We start from the raw sequence: 19536 nt of genomic DNA, 5'->3' as shown, positions 1-19536 counted from the left end.
CCTCCTGCAACCTTCCCGCAAGCCTCCAAACCTCAGTGCCTACAGTTCCACGAGTGGACACCTTCCTAAACACTACACCCACAGCTCCCAGCAGTGGGCCAAGTTTGGTCCAGGCCACAATGATCGTTCACTGATCATTCAATAAACTGTTGAGGACATGCCCGTGGGGAGGTTAGTTGACAGACGTTACTCCCCAGGCAGGCGCGGAAGGTAAACCCCTGTACACACGTCTCACAAGCGGTGTGCATGGACTACCCGACCACAGTGACTGTGTTACTGCCACCGAGGCACCTTTCCTATCTATCCAAGGCGCAGCTCACCCTCCTGGAGCACGCCCTTGCACCCGACGCCCTGCCCACTTCCCTAGGGCTGCCCCTGCCGGAAGCGGAAGTGGCGTGTGAGCCGCTGGGACGTCTAGCTCTCCGGCTCAGGAAGGCGCCCTTCGCTGTGCTCTTTGGTCGCCTGTCACCATGGCGCTGGCAGTCTTGCGAGTCCTGGAGCCCTTCCCGACCGAGACACCCGCTTTGGCGGTGCTGCTGCCGCCCGGGGGCCCGTGGCCTGCGGCAGGGCTGGGCCTAGTGCTGGCGCTGAGGCCTGCAGGGGAGAGCCCGGCAGGGCCGGCGCTGCTGGTGGCCGCCGTGGAGGGACCCGGCGCGGGCACCGAAGAGCAGGGCCCGGGGCCCCCGCAGCTGCTGGTTAGCCGCGCGCTGCTGCAGCTCCTGGCTCTGGGCTCCGGGGCGTGGGTGCGGGCGCGGCCGGTGCGGCGGCCACCGTCGCTGGGCTGGGCGCTGCTTGGCACTTCATCTGGGCCCGGACTCGGACCGAGAGTCGGGCCGTTGCTGGTGAGGCGCGGAGAGACCCTGCCCGTGCCCGGACCGCGGGTGCTGGAGACGCGGCCGGCGTTGCAAGGGTTGCTGGGTCCAGGGACGCGGCTAGCTGTGACTGAGCTCCGTGGGCGGGCTAAACTGGGTCCAGAGGCTGAGAACAGCAGCCGGCTCCCTCTCCCGCCGGTGGTGTCCTCCTTCGCGGCCTCTGGCACAGTCCGGCGACTAAGGGGCGTTCTGGGAGGGACTGGAGATGCACTGGGGGTGAGCCGGAGCTGTCTCCGCAGCCTCAGCCTCTTCCAGGGCGAATGGGTGTGGGTGACCCGGGCTGGAGAGTCATCGAACACTTCTCAGCCACATCTGGCCACAGTCCAAGTTCTAGAGCCTCGCTGGAACCTCTCTGAAAGACTGGGACCCGGCTCTGGGCAGCCGGGAGAGCCTCTCGCTGACGGACTGGCCCTCGTGCCTGCCACTCTGGCTTTTAATCTCGGCTGTGATCCCCTGGACGTGGGAGAGCTCAAAATCCAGGTAGGATACAGGACTGAGATCAGGAATGCTTCTTCCTCTTTATCTCTTCTTTGCCTTAACTAAATTGGAAGATGAGAGCTGTAAAATTCGGATCCTTTACTCCTTAGAGCTTGGACTTTTCCCTTAACACCTCTTAGCCTTATTTATCCATTCTCTACAATTAAAACATGTTGGTGCATGGGAAGGGCTTTCACTATTCAGGTGAAAGGTGAGAATTACAGCCAAATTACCATGTGTAGTAATCTACTGAATCTAATCAGTTATTTGTCAAATTGTTGCAATGTATCCAGTATTGTGGGCTTACCAAGTAGGTGGAAATCCACCTGCCAATGCAGGAGGCGTGGGTTTGATCCCTGGGTCAGGAAGATCCCTTGGAGGAGGAAATGGCTACCCACTGCAGTATTCTTGCTTGTAAAATCCAATGGACAGAGGAGCCTGGTGGAAGTTGGACATGACTGAGAACGCACGCACACACATCCAGTATTGTATTGGGTAGTATGGAAGATCGTACTCCCATCTTTTGCTCACGCTGTCCTTGACTTCAAGTTCCTTCCTATTCTGTTAACCTCCTCCTCCTTCAAGGCCCTTCTACAAATGCCACCTGCTTCTTCAGTTCAGTTCAGTCGCTCAGTCGTGTCCGACTCTTTTCGACCCCATGAATTGCAGCACCCCAGGCCTCCCTGTCCATCACCAACTCCCGGAGTTCACTCAGACTCACGTCCATCGAGTCAGTGATGCCATCCAGCCATCTCATCCTCTGTCGTCCCCTTCTGCCCCCAATCCCTCCCAGCATCAGAGTCTTTTCCAATGAGTCAACTCTTCGCATGAGGTGGCCAAAGTATTGGAGTTTGAGCTTTAGCATCAATCCTTCCAATGAACACCCAGGACTGATCTTTAGAATGGACTGGTTGGATCTCCTTGCAGTCCAAGGGACTCTCAAGAGTCTTCTCCAGTACCACAGTTCAAAAGCGTCAATTCTTCGGCGCTCAGCTTTCTTCACAGTCCAACTCTCACATCCATACATGACCACTGGAAAAACCACAGCCTTGACTAGACGGACCTTTGTTGGCAAAGTAATGTCTCTGCTTTTGAGTATGCTATCAGGTTGGTCATAACTTTCCTTCCAAGGAGTAAGCGTCTTTTAATTTCATGGCTGCAGTCACCATCTGCAGTGATTTTGGAGCCCCAAAAAATAAAGCCTGACACTGTTTCTTAAAGCCTTGCAAAATCTCACACCACAAATTTAACATTACTTTTTCCTATAGCATTTTCTATCTTTCTGAGAGCTTTTATTTTATAGTTTTGTTATGATCATATACTCTCATTCTCAATTGTATATTGTTCTTGAAGGGACAGGTTTTTATTATCCTTAGTGCTTGGTGTTTAATTTTAAAATTAGATTAAATACATCCAAGAGGAGTTTTTGCTTTCTACCTTTAAGGAACTTACTTCAAAAAGAAAATTGTGTTCAGGGGGACAAATATAGTCTACTGTTTAATTAAGCACCTGGATGTATGATTTAGGCCCACACTGACCAGTACAAAAGCTGCTAGCCCCTGGGTGGTTCTTTAAATCAACTGAAAGTAAGTAAAGTAAAAAATTCAGTTATTTGATTGCTTTAGTCACATGTTGAGTGTTCAGTAGCCACATGTAAATATAGAGTTTTTCTATCACTGTAGAAAGTTATATTAGGTAATGCTGCCATAGACACTTAGTGCTGTGGGATGTCAAGAAGAAATAAAAGATATGCGTGAATGGGAGTCAGGTGTGGCTTTCCTTCTAAATGGAGGAAAAATACTGGAGCACTCAGGCAGGAGCTCATTCACCTGACCCAGCTCTTTCAGCTTCAGTGAGATCATGTCCTTTAACTGGAGCCTGAATTCAGTGTCCTCACTACTGTCCAATTAATGTTCCCAGTGGCTGCCTGGTGTCACTCAAATGACTTGTGGGAGTTAAATGTCTTTACCATTTTACTGGCTCGGGGCCAGTATAAAGGTGTCACAGAATGGTTATCATCACTGGTGAACTCTTTGGAGCTAGAGTCAGCAAAGTCAGAGTCAGAAGTCTCTTCCGGGTGCCCATTAGAAGGAGAGGTTTCTGTTTTCTAAGGAAGATATAGGTCTTCAGCTCTACTTTCTTAGGTCTCCCGTCCCACAGCCCTTGTGGTTATGGGAAGGATAAAGGATGGAAGTGTTGGTTGCTAAGAGACTGGGCAGAGCCTGAGTCCCTGGGAGAAGGTTCTAAGGTGGTGGTTATTTCTCTCATAGAGGTATTTGGAGGGCTCCAGCACCCCTGAAGACAAAGGAAGCTGCTCAGTGCTGCCTGGGCCTCCGTTTGCCAAAGAGTTACACATCGAAATTGTGTCGTCTCCTCACTACAGCACTAATGGAAACTATGACCATGTCCTTTACCGGCATTTTCAGACACCCAGGTTAGCCGCTTCCCCCTTGCAGGAGGGTAGCACACCACCCTCAGTGAACTCCTCCTATCCCAGGCCTGAGATTCAGATACCAGAAAGCCTCTGATTTTAAAAAGCCACAGTATGGTGGCTAGAAGCCTCCTGGTGTGTCAGATAGACAAGAGAAATCTGGGCCAGGAGGGTAAATCCAGACATTCTAGATTGAGAAACCACTTTGATTTGAGGAGGGCCCCCAAAAGCCAGGATCCTGCTTTGCCCCTCTCTCTGGACTCTGATGCCCTCTCTGCCGTATCCCAAAGCTCTTACTAGGTCAGGTTTGTTCTCTGGACAACTGCTTGGGATCTCTGGGTGGGCAGTAGACCCCCGAGAAACAGTCTGCAGGTTGAGGGGGTGGGGCATGCGGGGATATGTCAGGCGCCTGCTATTAACTCCCACTGTGAGCTGACCAGGGCTACCGCTGTGTTACAGGGCAGTCCAGGAAGGGGATGTCCTGTGTGTGCCAACAGTTGGGCAAGTAGAGATCCTGGAAGCAAGCCCAGAGAAACTGCCCAGGTATGGAGCTGCCTTCTCTCCTGCAGCTGGGATTCTTAACCTGCGTGCAGGAGTCCTCAAGTTGAATGGAATAATTCTGTGCATAAGAGCATTTTGTTGTTGTCATGCATGTTTTTCGGGAGAGAAGGTACCTATTCTCATGTTCTCAAATAGGCGTGTGACTGAAAAGAGAATTAAGAGCCACTGCCTGCTGGCTTTTGGGAGGTGTTTATCCTCAAATTGATTGGTGGTCCTAGGTATAGTAAAGCACTAAGAATGGTTCAATGGCCTAGTCCAAGGTGGGATTCCTCACTTTCTTCTTTTTTTTTTGGCTGCACCTCGTGGCATGAGGAACTCCCCCAACCAGGAATTGAACTCACAGCCCCTGCAGTGGAAGCTCAGAGTTTAAACCACTGAATCTCCAAGGAAGTCCCCCCTGCTTTCCATTCTTTTTAAAATAAGTTTTTATTTGTTTATTTATTTATTTTATGTTTTGGCTGTGCTCGGTCTTCGTTACTGTGTGGACTTTTCTCGAGTTGCAGAAAGCGGGGGCTGCTCTCAAGTTGTGGTGACTGCTCACTGCAGTGGCTTCTCTTGCTGCAGAGCACACGCGCTGGGGCACGTAGACTTCAGTAGTTGTGGCTCCCCAGCTCTGGAGCACGGGCTCAATAGTTGTGGCACACGGCCTTAGCTGCCCCACGGCATATGGGATCTTCCCTCGCCAGGGATCAGATGCGTGTCTCCCGCATTGGCAGGTGGATTGTTTACCACTGAGCCATCAGGGAAGCCCTGCTTTCCATTCTCAACCAATGTTGTTTGGGCCACACCTCCTGTACACTGAGCCAGAGGAGCCCCAGTACCATCATGATTTCTGCTCTAGTGGATGGAATGTGGACACGCTGCTTTTCAGTCTTGTCTCCCAAGACAGGAGAGGAAGAGATTTGCCTTTGAGAGACCTGCTGTCTTTCCTTATCCTCAACAGAGAGTGAGAAAGAGCGTAACTGAGCCAGGGACCCAAAACAAGGAGGCCAACCTTTCCTCCTGTTGATTCTTACTGCAGAGACTGCATATGAAATGGTAAGGCAGGGACTTCCCATGGTTAAGACTGCACTCCCAATGCAGGGGGAGCAGGTTCAATCCCTGATGGGGGAACTAAGATCCCACATACCACATGGCGCAGCCAAAAAAAAATTCAGAATTCAGAGACTGCTTGGCTTTATGTGAAGGGGAAAATGTGTAGCTTCCTACCCCCAGATGGATTTCCTATAAGGCTTTATTAGAAGAAGAAGACACTAACCCAACTTGGCAGGAAATCCCAGTGAGGTGGTGGGACCACCCTGCAGAAACTTGGGCACAGGAGCCATCATGCCCAGGGTCTCAGGCCGAGCCAGCCTGGGTCCTCTACTAAGAGAGCAGTGCCTTGTTTGGAGTACCTAATTCAGCTTTGGTCAACATTCAGAGCTTGGTTCTGGCCAGTGCTCAGTCTCTCCAGTTTCAGGGCTGTGGTACCCAGAGGAGGGGCCTGTGGTGCCATGTGTAATTCCATTTGGTGCTCCAGGGTGCTGCTTTGAGCTTTCCCATCAAATTTACAACGAGCCTGGTGGAGAATGCCCAGCTGCTCTCCATCACTTCCAACTTCTGTTTTCCATCTTGTGTGTGTGTGTGCTCAGTCGTGTCCAGCTCTTGGTGACCTGTGGACTGTAGCCCACCAGGCTCCTTTGTCCATGGAATTTTCCAGGCAAGAATAATGGAGTAGGTTTCCATTTCCTGCTCCAGGGGATTTCCTGACCCAAGGATTGAACCCATGTCTCTTGCATCTCCTGCATTGGCTTGCAAATTCTTCATACCGCTCTGCCACCACCTCTATCTTAAATAGAGCAACTGTCTATGAGCTAGCTCTCTGTAGGAAAGCTGCAGAATGCCCACCTTTTGTACTTTTAAAGGAAAACAGGCACTCGACCCTCCTGAGACAGACCAGCAAGCCAGTCCTGTTCCTGGATCTCTACTATACCAGCACCTTGGAGACCTGCCTCCCTCCTCTGGGTGCTAAGCATGTAGTTCTTACCTCTGGGTGGGTTTGGAAAAGCAGGGCCGAGCGGGCAGATGGGTCCAAGGACAGAGATGAGTGCTGTATCCTACTCCCTGGACTTGGTAAGAGGCTCCCTGGATGGAGGCTCCCCTGATCCCTGGCACAGAAGTCCACTGGCGGTGGTGCAGCTGGTCCATGCTCCCCCTGCTCCACCTCTCACACCAGGCCTGGGGCGGGGATCGAGCTCCACTGTCTGGCTCTCAGGAACGCAACCCCGTGTTCCCCAGCAGTGTCCAGATATGTTCCAGAGGTCTGGCCAACCTCAATGAGGTGGCCCATCCACTCTCCATGGATGGAGAGTAGGGGTGGAAGGGAGCTTGTGAGGGGGAGAGGTGGGCGTGTCTCCCTCCCCCTCCCCTGCCTCAGGGCTCTTCCTCCTTGGATTCCATTGGCTGCCAGATGCATCTGACCGAGGTGGTTCAGCTTGATTGCGAGTCTAGGTTGTAGACCCACCCATCACTTGTTTATGGGCTTTCCTGGTGGCTCAGACAGTAAAGAATCTGTCTGCAATGTGGGAAACCTGTGTTCGATTCCTGGGTTGGGAAGATCGCTTGGAGATGGGAATGGCAACCCACTCCAGTATTGCTGCCTGGAGAATCCCATGGGCAGAGGAGCCTGGCGAGCTACAGTCCATGGGGTCCTGAGCAGTGACCCCATGAGTTGGACACGCCTGAGCAACTAACACAATACCTATTTATAATGAACAGCAGTAGGACAGGGAATTACCTGGCGGTCCAGTGGTAAAGACTCAGTGTTTCCATTGCCAGGGCTGGGTTCCGTCCTTGGTTGGGGAACTAAAACACCACCAACCGCACAATGCAGCCAACCGAACAAACAGAAAAAACCAGTGGGACAGCTTTCCTTATGTTCCAGTTCTTTCACAGTCAGTGCCTCTGGTGGTGGTCCCAAACCTAGTATGCCTCCCCTTCCACCTGAAGGCCTTTCCACCCCCACCCCTCTCTGCTGCCAGAGGGAGCAGCTGTGTGACTGTGGGATACTAAGCAAAGGAATTTGTACCCCAGGTAGACCTGAAAGAGGCCCGGGCTCTGCCATTGCTGTGCTGCCTGAGGATTACAGACGGCAGTAGTTCCTCTCTGTATCTGGAAAACTGGACTAGTAATTGCTGTCTGCTGCCCTCGCCCCAAGAAAGCAATGGCACCCCACTCCAGTACTCTTGCCTGGAAAATCCCATGGATGGAGGAGCCTGGTAGGCTGTAGTCCATGGGGTCGCTAAGAGTCGGACACAACTGAGAGACTTCCCTTTCACTTTTCACTTTCATGCATTGGAGAAGGAAATGGCAACCCACTCCAGTGTTCTTGCCTGGAGAATCCCAGGGACGGGGGAGCCCGGTAGGCTTCTGTCTATGGGGTCGCACAGAGTCGGACACGACTGAAAGCGACTTAGCAGCAGCAGCAGCAGCAGCAACCCTCACCCCCCTGGTAGGCTGAGTAAGCCTAACTCACTCTAACACTAGCCAGTGACTGCACAGCCCTGGTTATGGCTGGGAGCTTTTGAAAAATAAAAATGCCTGAGCCCTACCCCAAACCTATTAGAGCAGAATCAGGGTTAGGCTAGAGCCTCTGCAGTCTTTTTATTTTTCCCAAAGGAAGGAAAATGTTAATTGTAAAATTCAGATATAATTCACATACCATAAAATTCACACTTTTAAAGTATATAATTCAGTGGCTTTTAGTATATTCACAAGGTTGTGCCATCAACATCACTAATTCCAAAACATTTTCCTCAGCCCAGAAAAAAACCCCCACCCGCCAGCAGTCACTCCCCATTCCCTCCTTCCCTCAGCTTCTGGCAACCACTCCTCTACTGAATGGAATCACAGTATGTGAGAGATGTTTTTTTTTTTTTTTTTTTTAAGTTTCACAGATAATTCTAATGTACAGCCAAAACAGAGAAACATTAATCGCTAAATGTCATTATGAAGGAATCTGCTTGCGATCATATCTTATGGGTGACTAAGAGCTGAAGGACTCTTTCTTTCGAGGTTTTAGGTGGCCTTGGTGGGTACATTTTTTTTTTGGTGGGTGCATATTTGAGGGAGAGTCTGTGTTCTCAAGCCAGTGAAAACGGGCAGATGGTCACTGCTTGGTGTGGCAGTGGCTTCTTCCATCGGAGTGAGTAGGCAGGAGAAACACACCCTAAGGTGATGTTGGTATGAGGGGTGCCAAGGACAGGCACAGCTCCTGCTCTTAAAGCGTGTATGATCCCGTCAGAGAGATAAGGAAGACCACCTGCTTTCCTTTACCACCACGTCCCCCGCTTCCTGCCCACCTCCGCCACATCTGGGGGCATTTCTTTGTACTGCTCTTCCATTTGTCCCTGCAGCGGACCTCTGACTGAGACAGCGCGTTGCCCTTAAGAAGGATTGGATGTGGGCTCTGGATCTGGGGTTCATTGGGCCTCTCTCCCTACAGGTGGCAAGAGATGTTTTTTAAAGTGAAGAGAACAGTTGGGGAGGCTCCAGACGGGCAAGCCAGAGCCTACTTAGCCGACTCCGCCCATACCTCCTTGTACTTGGTGAGGCCCTGGCGGTGGGGATTGACCTGGGGAAAGGAGCAGAAAGAACTTCTGTAGAACAGACTGGTGGCTGCCAAGGGGGAAGGAGTTGGGGAAGGCATGGAGTGGGAGTTCGGGATTAGTAGATGCAGACTTTTATATACGTGTTTAACTGAATCACTATGCCGTATGGTGGAAAGTAACACCACATTGTAAATCAATAAATTAAATACTTCAATAAAGTAAATTAAAAACAACTTCTAGAAACTAAAGCTTCCTCCCACCTTTCACAGGTGGGTTCTACCCTGAGCCTGGTTCCAAGGCTTCCTTCAGGGGACTCCACTCCCTGGAGCAGCTTGTCTCCTCCAGGCCTGGAGGCCTTGGTGACCGAGCTCTGTACTGCTCTGAAGCCTCGCCTCCAGCCAGGGTGAGTGAGGATGCTGCAGCCTCGGTGTGAGAGAGGGCTGCCCGGAGCATCCCCGGAGGAGCAGCAGGCCAGACAAGCAGTACCTGATGCCCTGGCCGTGGTGGGATTGGGTGGGCCTCCCTCCAACCATCGGGCCCAGGCCCCTAGCCCATGTCCTGTCCATAAGCAAATTCCCAGGCTTCTTTTTGGGAGTAACCTCTGCCCTCCAAGGTCAGCTGTGGAGGGAGACTCTCCCCCAGGGTCATTTGTCTCTGAGGCTGCCCTTCCCTTGGAGAGCCCACTAGTCATCCCGATTTTCACCACCTGGGCCCTGAAAGACAAGGTCCTCATACCGCTGGCCCATGTGTAGCCACAGACCCCTTCCTAATTCCCTCCATACAATCCAGACCAGACAGAACAGCCAAGGTTTCACTGATGACAAAAAGAAGTTAATCCCCTGGATATGTCCCAGGCCCCTGCCAGAATTTCACTGATGGTATGGGAAATATGGCCTCACCAAGTGGTGACGGCCCTGGCGGGGAGGGGTGCATCAAGGAGAGTGTCTGCTTTCTGGATCTGAGGGGGCCTGTGTCACTGGGGACTCCCTTCTGGGCAAGATAGAGGAAGCAAATGTCTGTTCTCTGGTTGCAGGGGTGCCCTGCTGACAGGGACTGGCAGTGTCCTTCTACGGGGCCCCCCAGGCAGTGGGAAGACCACCGCAGTTGCCGCAGCCTGCAGCCGCCTTGGGCTCCACTTATTGAAGGTGAGGGTCCCTGGAGAGTAGACCCCCAACTCCATCTCCTCTGCAGCCCAGATTCTCCCTCTCCTCTCTGACCACGGGGCCCACTGGGCCAGTGGATCAGGCATAGTCCCGTGATGCTGAGCTACTGAGAGATGCTCTCAAGAAGGAGCACACTCCAGGACTTCCTTGGTGGTCCAGTGGTTACGAATCTGTCTGCCAATGAAGGGGACACAGGTTTGATCCCCGATCCAGGAAGATCCCACGTGCTGCAGAGCAACTAAGCCCGTGCACCACAACCACCTAAACCCACGTGCCCTAGAGCCCGTGCCAAGAGAAGCCACCGCAATGAGTAACCCCCACTCACTGCAAAGAAAGCCCATGCACAGCAAGGAAGGTCCAGTGCAGCCAAAAATAAAATTAATTAAAAAGAGGATACTGCCAAGGTTTTGGTGGGCAGTCCAGGGAATGTGGTTAGGGAAAAGAAGAGTTAGGGCTTGGCCAGTGTTGTCTTCCTCCCCCATCCCCACCCTCCAAAAAGATGGCTTGCCCCTTCTGAGCCCTCCCCCCTTCTCCTGCCCTGGTCGTGCCTGCCCCTTCCCTTACAGGCCCGTCGGGACCCCCTCCCCAGGTGCCCTGCTCCAGCCTCTGTGCAGACAGTAGCGGCGCTGTGGAGACAAAGCTGCAGGCTGCTTTCTCCCGGGCCCGGCGCTGCCGGCCTGTGGTTCTTTTGCTGACAGCTGTGGACCTGCTGGGCCGGGACCGTGATGGACTGGGTGAGGACGCCCGGGTGGTGGCCACGCTGCGGCACCTCCTCCTGGATGAAGACCCACTCGCCAGGTAGCATCCAGCACTGAGTGGGGAAAGTAGTGGGGCCAGCCTTCTCTCCCCGACCCTGTCAGTGGCTTTCAGACATCCCACCTGGCTACTCTCCAGGCAGCCCTGCCTGAGCTGAGGAGGTGGGCGTGCCCACAGGGAGGAGGGTGCGGACCCTGCTGTTTCTTTTTGTGCTTAGTCACTCAGTCGTGTCCAACTCTGCGACCCCATAGACCGTAGCCCACCAGGCTTCTCTGTCTATGGGATTTCCCAGGCAAGAATACTGGAATGGGTTGCCGTTCCCTTCTCCAGGGGATCTTCTCAACCCAGGGATTGCACCCGGGTCTCTTGCATTGTAGGCAGATTCTTAACTGACTGAGCCATGGGCTGTTTCTTGGGGAATGCTAAAGCATGGCCTCTGCCCTCATTGAGCTCCCTGTGTGTGGGGGGATGCCCCATCTGGGAAGCTTTGGGGCTCCCATCTCCCTCTCTCATCCCTGCCCTGCAGCCACCCTCCTGCACCAGCCTCAAGATGAGGCTGCACTCAGAGGCTGCTGGCCACCTTCCCGCCCTCAGTACCCACTCCCTGTCCACAGCTGCCCTCCCCTGATGGTCGTGGCCACGACCAGCCGGGCCCAGGACCTGCCTGCAGATGTGCAGACAGCATTTCCTCACGAGCTGGAGGTGCCCGTGCTGGCAGAGGCGCAGCGGCTCAGCGTCCTCCGGGCTCTCACTGCCCACCTCCCCCTGGGCCAAGAGGTGAACCTGGCGCAGCTGGCGCGGCGTTGTGCGGTGAGTGCCCGGCAGGGCGCCGGCCTCCTCGCACGCTCTGGTGGGAGGCAGTCAGTGAGGGTGGAGAACCCGAGGCCTCAGTGCTGGGCCCGTGCACCAGCCAGGGGACTGCCCCTCCCTCCCCGCACGGGGGCTGCCTGCTGTGCCTGCTCACACATCGTCTCCTGTGCTTCCCCAGGGCTTTGTGGTGGGGGACCTCTTCGCCCTTTTGACCCACAGCAGCCGGGCAGCCTGCACCAGGATCAAGAACTCAGGGTGAGGAAGCTGGGCCTGGGAGGGGCAAGAGGCAGTCTGGGTGGGCAGGGGCTGGAGAGGAAGGGAGGAAGGTGAGGGCCCCAGTGGGAAGGAGGCTTCAGGGCTGGTCCTCCACAGGCCTCCCTGGGTTTCTCTTTGCAGCTGGGCCGGCGGCTTGAGTGAGGAGGATGAGGGGGAGCTGTGTGCAGCGGGCTTCCCTCTCCTGGCTGAGGACTTTGGGCAGGCACTGGAGCAGCTGCAGGCCGCTCACTCGCAAGCCATCGGAGCCCCCAGGGTAGACACTCGAGGCCCATGGGGGTGGGACCCGAGCACCCTCCACCAGCCGGTGCCCAGCCACACCCTTCCCGCCTCCTAGATCCCCTCGGTGTCCTGGCACGACGTGGGCGGGCTGCAGGAGGTGAAGAAGGAGATTCTGGAGACGATTCAGCTTCCTCTGGAGCACCCTGAGCTGCTCAGCCTGGGCCTGAGGCGCTCCGGCCTTCTGCTCCACGGGCCCCCTGGCACGGGCAAGACCCTCCTGGCCAAGGCAGTGGCCACGGAGTGCAGCCTCACCTTCCTCAGGTGGTGACTGGGCCCAGCCAGGAGGGCAGGTGGACTGGGGGCTGTGGCTGGCTGGGCAGCAGAAGCGGGTGGCCAGGAGGTCAGTTGTGTGTTTCTGCATCTTGAGGAGTCTCACCCTCTCCTGTCACCTCCCTCAGCGTGAAAGGGCCCGAGCTCATCAATATGTACGTGGGCCAAAGCGAGGAGAATGTACGGGAAGGTGAGTGAGTGGGGGCGGAGGGAGAGCCCTCAGGCTGCTGGCCGTCGCCTCTAGTCTTCCTCTCCAGGTCAGGTTCCTGCCTGGAGGGGCCTTTACCTGAAGTGCTAGTGATCAGCTGCCAACCTGGGTTGCCCTCCCCATTTCCTGATATCTAACCCCCACCCAACCGGGCTTCTCCGTCCTATGGACCCCTCTCTCCTCAGTGTTTGCGCGGGCCAGGGCCGCAGCTCCCTGCATCATCTTCTTTGATGAACTGGACTCCTTGGCCCCAAACCGGGGGCGAAGTGGAGACTCTGGAGGTGTGATGGACAGGTGGGGGTCTGAGCCAGGATTCTGGGGTCCAAGACGGAGGGGTATGAGACAGGTTGTACTAGTCTTGGCCGCCCAAAGGGTTCCTGCCCATCTGGTTCTGCGATCCCGTAGCAGAAGCTAAAAGGGGCCGTGGAATTGGGTGTGAGGCTTTGAGGAGACGGGAGCCAGGGTGGGAGGGTCCACAGGGCACGACCAGCCAGGGGCCCTGTGGAGACAGCCTGCAGAGGCACCCCGTGGAGGTGAGAGGGTGAGGATGCACCGCGCACGCTCTCGTTTCCACTCCCTCCTTCGCAGGGTGGTGTCTCAGCTCCTGGCTGAGCTGGATGGGCTTCACAGCACCCAGGATGTGTTTGTGATCGGAGCCACCAACAGACCAGACCTGCTGGACCCTGCCCTCCTGCGGCCCGGCAGGTGTGTGCCCCATCCCTCTCACCTCCACCAGGCCCCTCTGGACTTGCCCCTTGAACCCTATCTGTGCCTCTCCACCCTCATGCTGGGCTCCTTGACACCCACCTATCTCCCTAAAGGTTTGACAAGCTGGTGTTTGTGGGAGTGAATGAGGACCGCGCCTCCCAGCTCCGTGTTCTGAGTGCCATCACACGCAAGTACGCCCCATTAGAGGGAGGGTCCCCCCAGGGGCTTGGGCCTTGGGATGGTTGGGAGATGAGTGCCAAGTCCACAATAAGCTGGTCAGGGATGCCTTCCAGTGGAGTCAGGGAAGCTAGTAAGACTCTTTCCTGTGTACCTACAACAGGTTCAGGCTGGAGCCCTCTGTGAGCCTGGTGGACGTCCTAGACCACTGCCCGCCCCAGCTGACGGGCGCGGACCTCTACTCCCTGTGCTCCGACGCCATGACGGCTGCCCTCAAACGCCGAGTTCGGGACCTGGAGGAAGGTGCGCCGCTCCCCAGGCCCAGAGGTCCACCAGAAACTAGTGGGCACCAGGCCTGGTTCTGGATTTCAGAGGAGGGTCTCTTGACCCCCTGGGAGACTCTAGGCAAGAAGGTGCCTACCCGGGGCGCTCCCCTGCTCAGGCAGAGACCACAGCCTCCTCTTGTCACCCCTAGGCCTGGAGCCCGGGAGCTCGGCCCTGCTGCTCACCATGGAGGACCTGCTGCAGGCCGCGGCCCGGCTGCAGCCCTCGGTCAGCGAGCAGGAGTTGCTCCGGTACAAGCGCATCCAACGCAAGTTTGCCGCCTGCTAGGAGCCCCCTGCAGCCTGGGACCTGCCCACAGGGGCTCACGGAGACCTGGGAGACCAAAAGCCAACGCCCGCCCACCTGAATGCTGCCTACCTCCGGGCAACCCCCTGGTGCTAAGTGCCATCAGGAGCCCCAGGAGAGCTCAGGACACACCCTCTTTGGACCTGACTGCCTTCCAGGCCGTCTCCAACCCTCAGGCCCCTCTGCTCAGGAGGAGCGGTCTGGTCCTGAGGTAAGCCCCTGTGGGAAGCGTGGAAGTCACTCAGTTGTGTCCGACTCTTTGCGACCCCATGGACTGTAGCCTGCGGGGCTTCTCTGTCCATGGAATTCTCCAGGTAAGAATACTGGAGTGGGTAGCCGTTCCTTTCTCCAGGGGATCTTCCCAACCCAGGTATCAAAACCCAAATCTCCCGCATTGTAGGCGGATTCTTCACCATCTGAGCCACCAGGGAAGCCCCATGTGGGTCTGAAAATAAAGTGTATGCTGCCCCCTGCTGGAGTTGCGGTCGGTGTGGGGACGAGCAAGGCTGTGGAGGCGCAACCCCCGAGAGCCTCATCCTTCTGACATGAACACAAGGGGAACAGGACCTGAAAAGGCACAGACTGTATTGTTCAGCCTTCTGTCCTCCTGAGCGCAGCGGAAGTCTGCCCCTCCCCACACCCCCAGGATCCGCACTGTAGGGGCCGCACTGTGGAGCCACCGGTCCCCTCCTCCCCAGACGGAGCCTGGCAGCGCCGGGGCAGAGGGTGGGAGCCGAGGCCTCGCTCAGGCCGTCTTCTTGAGCACGTGGATGAAATAGCAGGGAACGTAGGCCTGGCCCGGCTTGTAAGGTTTGAAGTCACCCAGGACGGTGTGCTGGCACTTGCCCCCAAAGGCTGTTCGAAGCAACTCCGTAAAGGATGCCAGGCAGTGAGGGTAGTAGGAGAGCCGGAACTTACTGCAACAGAGCCCCGGACCCGCCGTGAGGACTGGTGGTCTTGGCACCCCCCCCACCCCACCCCACCCCACCCCCCGCCACCTCGCCAAGTCAGTACCTCAAGCCAGGAGAGCCGCTCTGGCCAGTCCCTGGCACCTGCAGCGTGTAATCCAGGGTCACCATGTGGGCCTTGTTGTTCACGGTCAGCACTGACGTCGTGACGTCCTTGGTCAGGTCACTCTGCAGGCAGTGTTGCCAGCTGTGTCAACCTCTGCAACTACCGTGAGGCCAGGACCCTGGGACCACACCTCCCGCCCTGGGCCTGCCCTCCCCAGGGGGCCCCACCTTATAGTAGATGTTTTTTCCTGGGGGTGCACACCCCGTGCGGAGGATGTGGTCGTAGTTGCGATGATCAATGACCAGCACGCCCCCCGACCGCACCATGCTTGCGATGTTCCTCAGGGCCAGCCGGTGCTCACTCTGGTCTCCTGAACCAGGTGGGGACAGAGAGGCTGCGTCTGCTCAGGGCCCCCAGCGCCAGTCTCCCTCCTGTCTTTCTACTCTGGAAAGGGTATAGTTCAAAGCAGGTTCCACTCCCCAGGCTACACCCTCTCTCACCTTTGCAGTCTGGCAAGTGGGCAAAACTGTTTCCAAGGCAGATGACAGCATCGAAGCCACCCCCTGGTGGTTGGGGCACATCTTTGTCCAGAGTCATCCAGTTAGCTTCTTCAATGACTGGGGGTCAGGGAGGGGAAGTGGGATCAGGGTGGCACCCACCTCCACCAAGGGCAGTCCTGCCTCAGTTTCCCCTTCAAGACACACAAAGGGACTCCCCATCCAGTCAGAGAAGGGGATCATTATGGACGTGGAGGGTGAAGGGAACGAGGGGCCCAGAGAGGAGGAAACCATGGTTGGGAAGGAGGGCTCTGTGCTTATGGGTTTTTATTTGGGGGGACAGGACACTGCCCACGGTCCAGGACAAGCCCACTGTCCAAGATGGGCTTCCCTGGTGGCTCAGTTGGTAAGAAAATCTGCCAGCAATGTGGGAGACCTGGGTTCGATCCCAGGGTTGGGAAGATCCCCTGGAGAAGGGAATGGCTACCCACTCCAGTATTCTGGCCTGGAGAATTCCATGGACTATATAGTCCATGGGGTCGCAAACAGTCGAACACGAACTGAGCGACTTTCACAGGACACTATAAAAATAATTAAAACTAGCCGCTCATTCTCAGTTCCTCATTCTGGTGTGTAAGCCTCCCTTTTCAGGGAAATGACAGTGATTTCCTCCTTTGAGGAAAACAGCTCCCCACCACAATTGATAAAGGAGCCCAGGGTACAGAGAACTGAGGGCACCTGTCCAGACCCACGTACCCCACTTGTCAAAGGCAGGGTCGTGCCTCCGGTTCCAGCGCTCCTTGAGAGCATACTTCAGCATCTTGTCACTGGCATCCACGCTTGTCACGTTGAAGCCCTCTTCCACCAGCATGATGGAGTCCACCCTGGGCAGGACCAGGAATGACAGTCAGAGAGGGGCAGTCAGGGAGGCCTAGAGAGGCAAAGAGGAGGCCCTGCGCTGAACACTCCTGTCTCCTCCACTCTTCAGAGTCCACCCCTGTTTCCTGTCCCCAGGCTCTCTCCGCTAACCTCAAGTGACCTGGCACCAAGTCAGGTATTGTACCAATGGGCATTAATCCTTATGGCAATCCAGGGACTTCCCTGGTGATTCAGTGGCTAAGACTCTGCAGTCCCAATGCAGGGGGCCCAGGTTGGATCCCTGGTAGGGAAACTAAGATCCCACATACTGCAGCAAGAGAAGTCTGTGCCCCAAAATGAAGACTCGGTACAGCAAAAATAAGTAATTAAAACTCACAGCAATCCAGTAAGGTAGGTTGTGTTATCCCTATTTGAGAGGTGGGGCAAACTGAAGCTCCTGCAAGTTAAGTAACTTGAGCACAGGAGATAGTGTAGCATAGTGGATTTTTTGCTTTTTGTTTTTGGCAGTCCCGTGAGGCTCGCAGGATCTCAGTTCTCCCACCAGCTATTGAACCCCGGGGCCCTGGGCAGTGAAACCTCAGAATCCTAACCACTAAGCCACCAGGGAACTGCCAGATGGTGGTTCAGAGCACAAGCCAGACCTTAACCAACCTGGGTCCACATCTTCGTTCCACCTTTACCTCTCTGAGGCCAAATTTCTGCAACCATAAATAGCTATCACTACTCTTGTAGCTCAGTCGGTAAAGAATCTGCCTGCAGTGCAGGAGACCCGGGTTCAGGCCCGGGGTTGGGAAGATCCCCTGGAGAAGGAAATGGCAACCCACTCCAGTATCCTTGGCCTGGAAAATCTCATGGACAGAGGAGCCTGGTGGGCTGCAGTCCATGGGGTCGCAAAGAGTCGGGCACGACTGAGCAACGAACACACATACACACAAACACACTTATGAGGTTTTGAAAGGATTTTAAAAACTGATGTGTGAGAAATACCTGGCACAAGGCTTTGGCAGAGGCACATCACGATGAACAAGTGTTAAGTGTGAACGCTGCCGCTGGAGCGGGATTCGACCTTATGTGAGGCTAGCCCCAAAACCCGGTCCTTGGGCCGCCGCCCTGGCGAGCCCGCCCTCCCCATCCGCTGTGCCCACACCCTCGCTCTCATCCTGGGTCTCCTCGGCCCCGTTCTGCCTGGGCAAACACACATTCCCCGCCCTGGCGTCGCGCCCCAGCCTCGGCTCCCGGGTCGGCGGAGGAGGCTGCCCCGACGTGCCCGCCTGTGATCCTGCAGCCCGGCTGCGCGAGCCAAGCCTACCCCATCCGCTCGGTGCCCCGGGTTCCCGCTCACCCGGGCCTCCTGCCCGCCCCCGCTCGCGCTCACTGCGGTCCCCGGGGCCCCGCCCGGGCTCACCCGGTGCCGCAGGCCACGTCGAGCACCCGCTGGCAGCCGTGCTGGCGCAGCAGCGCGAGCAGCCAGGCCTTGTACTCCGCGGTGCGGCTGCTGGTGTCCCCGATGTAGAGCTGCCACACGCGCGCCGCCTCTCCGTCCGCGTACTGGTCCGGGAGCCCTTCAGCCGCCACCCCCAGGGAGCGGGTCCGGTACACGCTGTCCACCATCCTGCGACGCGCCTGGCCCTGCCGCCGCGGCCACCGGCTCCGGCTCCGCATTTATAATGCGGCCCCTGCCAGAGCGCCGGCCGCCCCACCTGCCCAATGGCAGGTGAGCGCACGGACACGCCCCTGCCGGGCTCCCGGCCCGGGGCCGCCGGGAGGGCGCGGCCTGGCAATCCTGGACGAGCCCTACCCGCCTGCCTGAAGATCCGGCCCTCCGGACCATCCCTCGGCGGGAAAGGACCCTCCCAAGGCCCCAGGTCGCTGGAGGGCCGGGGAAGCGGGGCAGGAGAAGGGCAGCAGTGAGAAGGCCCGCTCCACCCCCGCCCCAGGCTGGAAAGAAACTTGAGTCCGCAGAGATGAGCGCCCAGGGCTGAACCGTTCGTTGCAGGGGGGGAAAGGTATTAGCATATCTAAAGAAGGACAGTCCAGCTGAAGGAGGGCCTAGTCAGCTAGGGAAGGAAGGAAGGGGGATAATGCTGGCTCGGCCATTCAAGTCCAGGAGCGGTTCTGGCTCAATTCCACCCAGCTGGGGCCAGATGCTCCTCTATCCTGTAGGTGAGGCATCAAGCCTTTTCTAAATGCCTCAGATGCAGTTTGGTTCAAATTCCTCTCCAATCACGCGCCCTTCTAAAGACCCAACTACTTTCCACGGAGGTGCCCACAGAGTGGGAAGTCCAGGGTCAGGGCTGGGCGTGTCCAGTGCTCTTGCTATCACATTGTTCATTATCATTTCATAAATTGGTCTTTTGCCTTGATTAGTGTACATCCACCCTTCCTTCCCAAAGCAGAAGGTCTCTTCCTGGGACAAGACCCTGCACGGAGATGGATGGTGCCCAGAAAAATGATGCTACCCAGGGAACCCCAAGACACCAAGAACAGCCTTCCCTACCTGTCTTTGTCTTCTGGCTTCAGAAAGAGCCAGGGTGGGGCTTCTAACCCTAGAGATTAAGAATCCACCTTGCAATGCAAGGGACACTGGTTCAATCTCTGATCTGGGAAGACCCCACAATGCCTCAGGGCAACTAAGCCCCTGGGCCATGTTGTAGCTACCTGTTCCGCATTCTGGGAAACAAACTCACTCAGAAGGACAATGCAGATAGTAGAATGCAGTTTATTACACCAGCGAGGCCAAGGCAGAATCTCCTCTTAGCCAAGGACCCCGACCAGTTTTTATGAAAACCTTATATACCCTAAGCGTACGTGCCCAAACCCACCTCCCCAAAATTCCCTGAAACTAGTCTGAACAAAGGAAAAAGAAAGATACAATCAAAGTTAACCCATGATTCATAAGCCTTAAGCCTAGGTAGTTAACAGTGGACAATTATCAATAG

The 19536-nt window shown here is 55.9% G+C and overlaps 2 protein-coding genes across 3 annotated transcripts; one reads left to right on the top strand and one right to left on the bottom strand.

Moving 5' to 3' along the window:
• The first annotated feature begins 385 nt into the window (after positions 1–385).
• PEX6 (peroxisomal biogenesis factor 6) lies at positions 386–14680 on the top strand. Of its 2 annotated transcripts, XR_002183506.2 has the most exons (18): positions 386–1352; positions 3620–3783; positions 4240–4323; positions 8825–8927; positions 9200–9333; positions 9964–10075; positions 10683–10891; positions 11464–11659; positions 11838–11914; positions 12056–12188; positions 12270–12475; positions 12613–12674; positions 12878–12986; positions 13281–13397; positions 13514–13591; positions 13741–13880; positions 14053–14521; positions 14608–14680. XR_002183506.2 is itself a non-coding variant. In XM_019986058.2 (17 exons), the coding sequence occupies exons 1-17, from the start codon at positions 471–473 to the stop codon at positions 14187–14189; spliced, it is 2943 nt and encodes a 980-aa protein (XP_019841617.2). In that variant the 5' UTR covers positions 386–470; the 3' UTR covers positions 14190–14680. The 2 variants fall into 2 exon arrangements, 1 of the variants encoding a protein (XP_019841617.2); XM_019986058.2 differs by having other exon boundaries at positions 14053–14680.
• A 95-nt stretch (positions 14681–14775) lies between these two features.
• GNMT (glycine N-methyltransferase) lies at positions 14776–18348 on the bottom strand. Its single transcript, XM_019986060.2, has 6 exons — positions 18003–18348; positions 16475–16602; positions 15722–15838; positions 15449–15591; positions 15222–15343; positions 14776–15124 (listed from the first exon to the last, which is right to left on the bottom strand). The coding sequence occupies exons 1-6, from the start codon at positions 18257–18259 to the stop codon at positions 14953–14955; spliced, it is 939 nt and encodes a 312-aa protein (XP_019841619.2). The 5' UTR covers positions 18260–18348; the 3' UTR covers positions 14776–14952.
• Positions 18349–19536: the final 1188 nt, after the last annotated feature.

Source organism: Bos indicus, chromosome 23 (genome assembly GCF_029378745.1).
Source record: "Bos indicus isolate NIAB-ARS_2022 breed Sahiwal x Tharparkar chromosome 23, NIAB-ARS_B.indTharparkar_mat_pri_1.0, whole genome shotgun sequence".
Classification (NCBI taxonomy): Eukaryota; Metazoa; Chordata; class Mammalia; order Artiodactyla; family Bovidae; genus Bos; species Bos indicus.
Note: the sequence above shows the minus strand (reverse complement) of the source record. Positions and strands in the feature narration are given on the sequence as shown.

Excerpts from the sequence above, each read along its gene's own strand:
- GNMT (XM_019986060.2), bottom strand. The coding sequence starts at position 18,259 with ATGCGGAGCCGGAGCCGGTGGCCGCGGCGGCAGGGCCAGGCGCGTCGC. Across the intron at positions 16,603-18,002 it reads GACGTGGCCTGCGGCACCGG|GGTGGACTCCATCATGCTGG; the intron begins GTGAGCCCGGGC and ends GGTCCTGCCCAG. Across the intron at positions 15,125-15,221 it reads AGCGGCTCTCCTGGCTTGAG|TAAGTTCCGGCTCTCCTACT; the intron begins GTACTGACTTGG and ends GCTCTGTTGCAG.
- PEX6 (XM_019986058.2), top strand. The coding sequence starts at position 471 with ATGGCGCTGGCAGTCTTGCGAGTCCTGGAGCCCTTCCCGACCGAGACA. Across the intron at positions 11,660-11,837 it reads AGCTGGCGCGGCGTTGTGCG|GGCTTTGTGGTGGGGGACCT; the intron begins GTGAGTGCCCGG and ends GTGCTTCCCCAG. Across the intron at positions 13,881-14,052 it reads AGTTCGGGACCTGGAGGAAG|GCCTGGAGCCCGGGAGCTCG; the intron begins GTGCGCCGCTCC and ends TGTCACCCCTAG.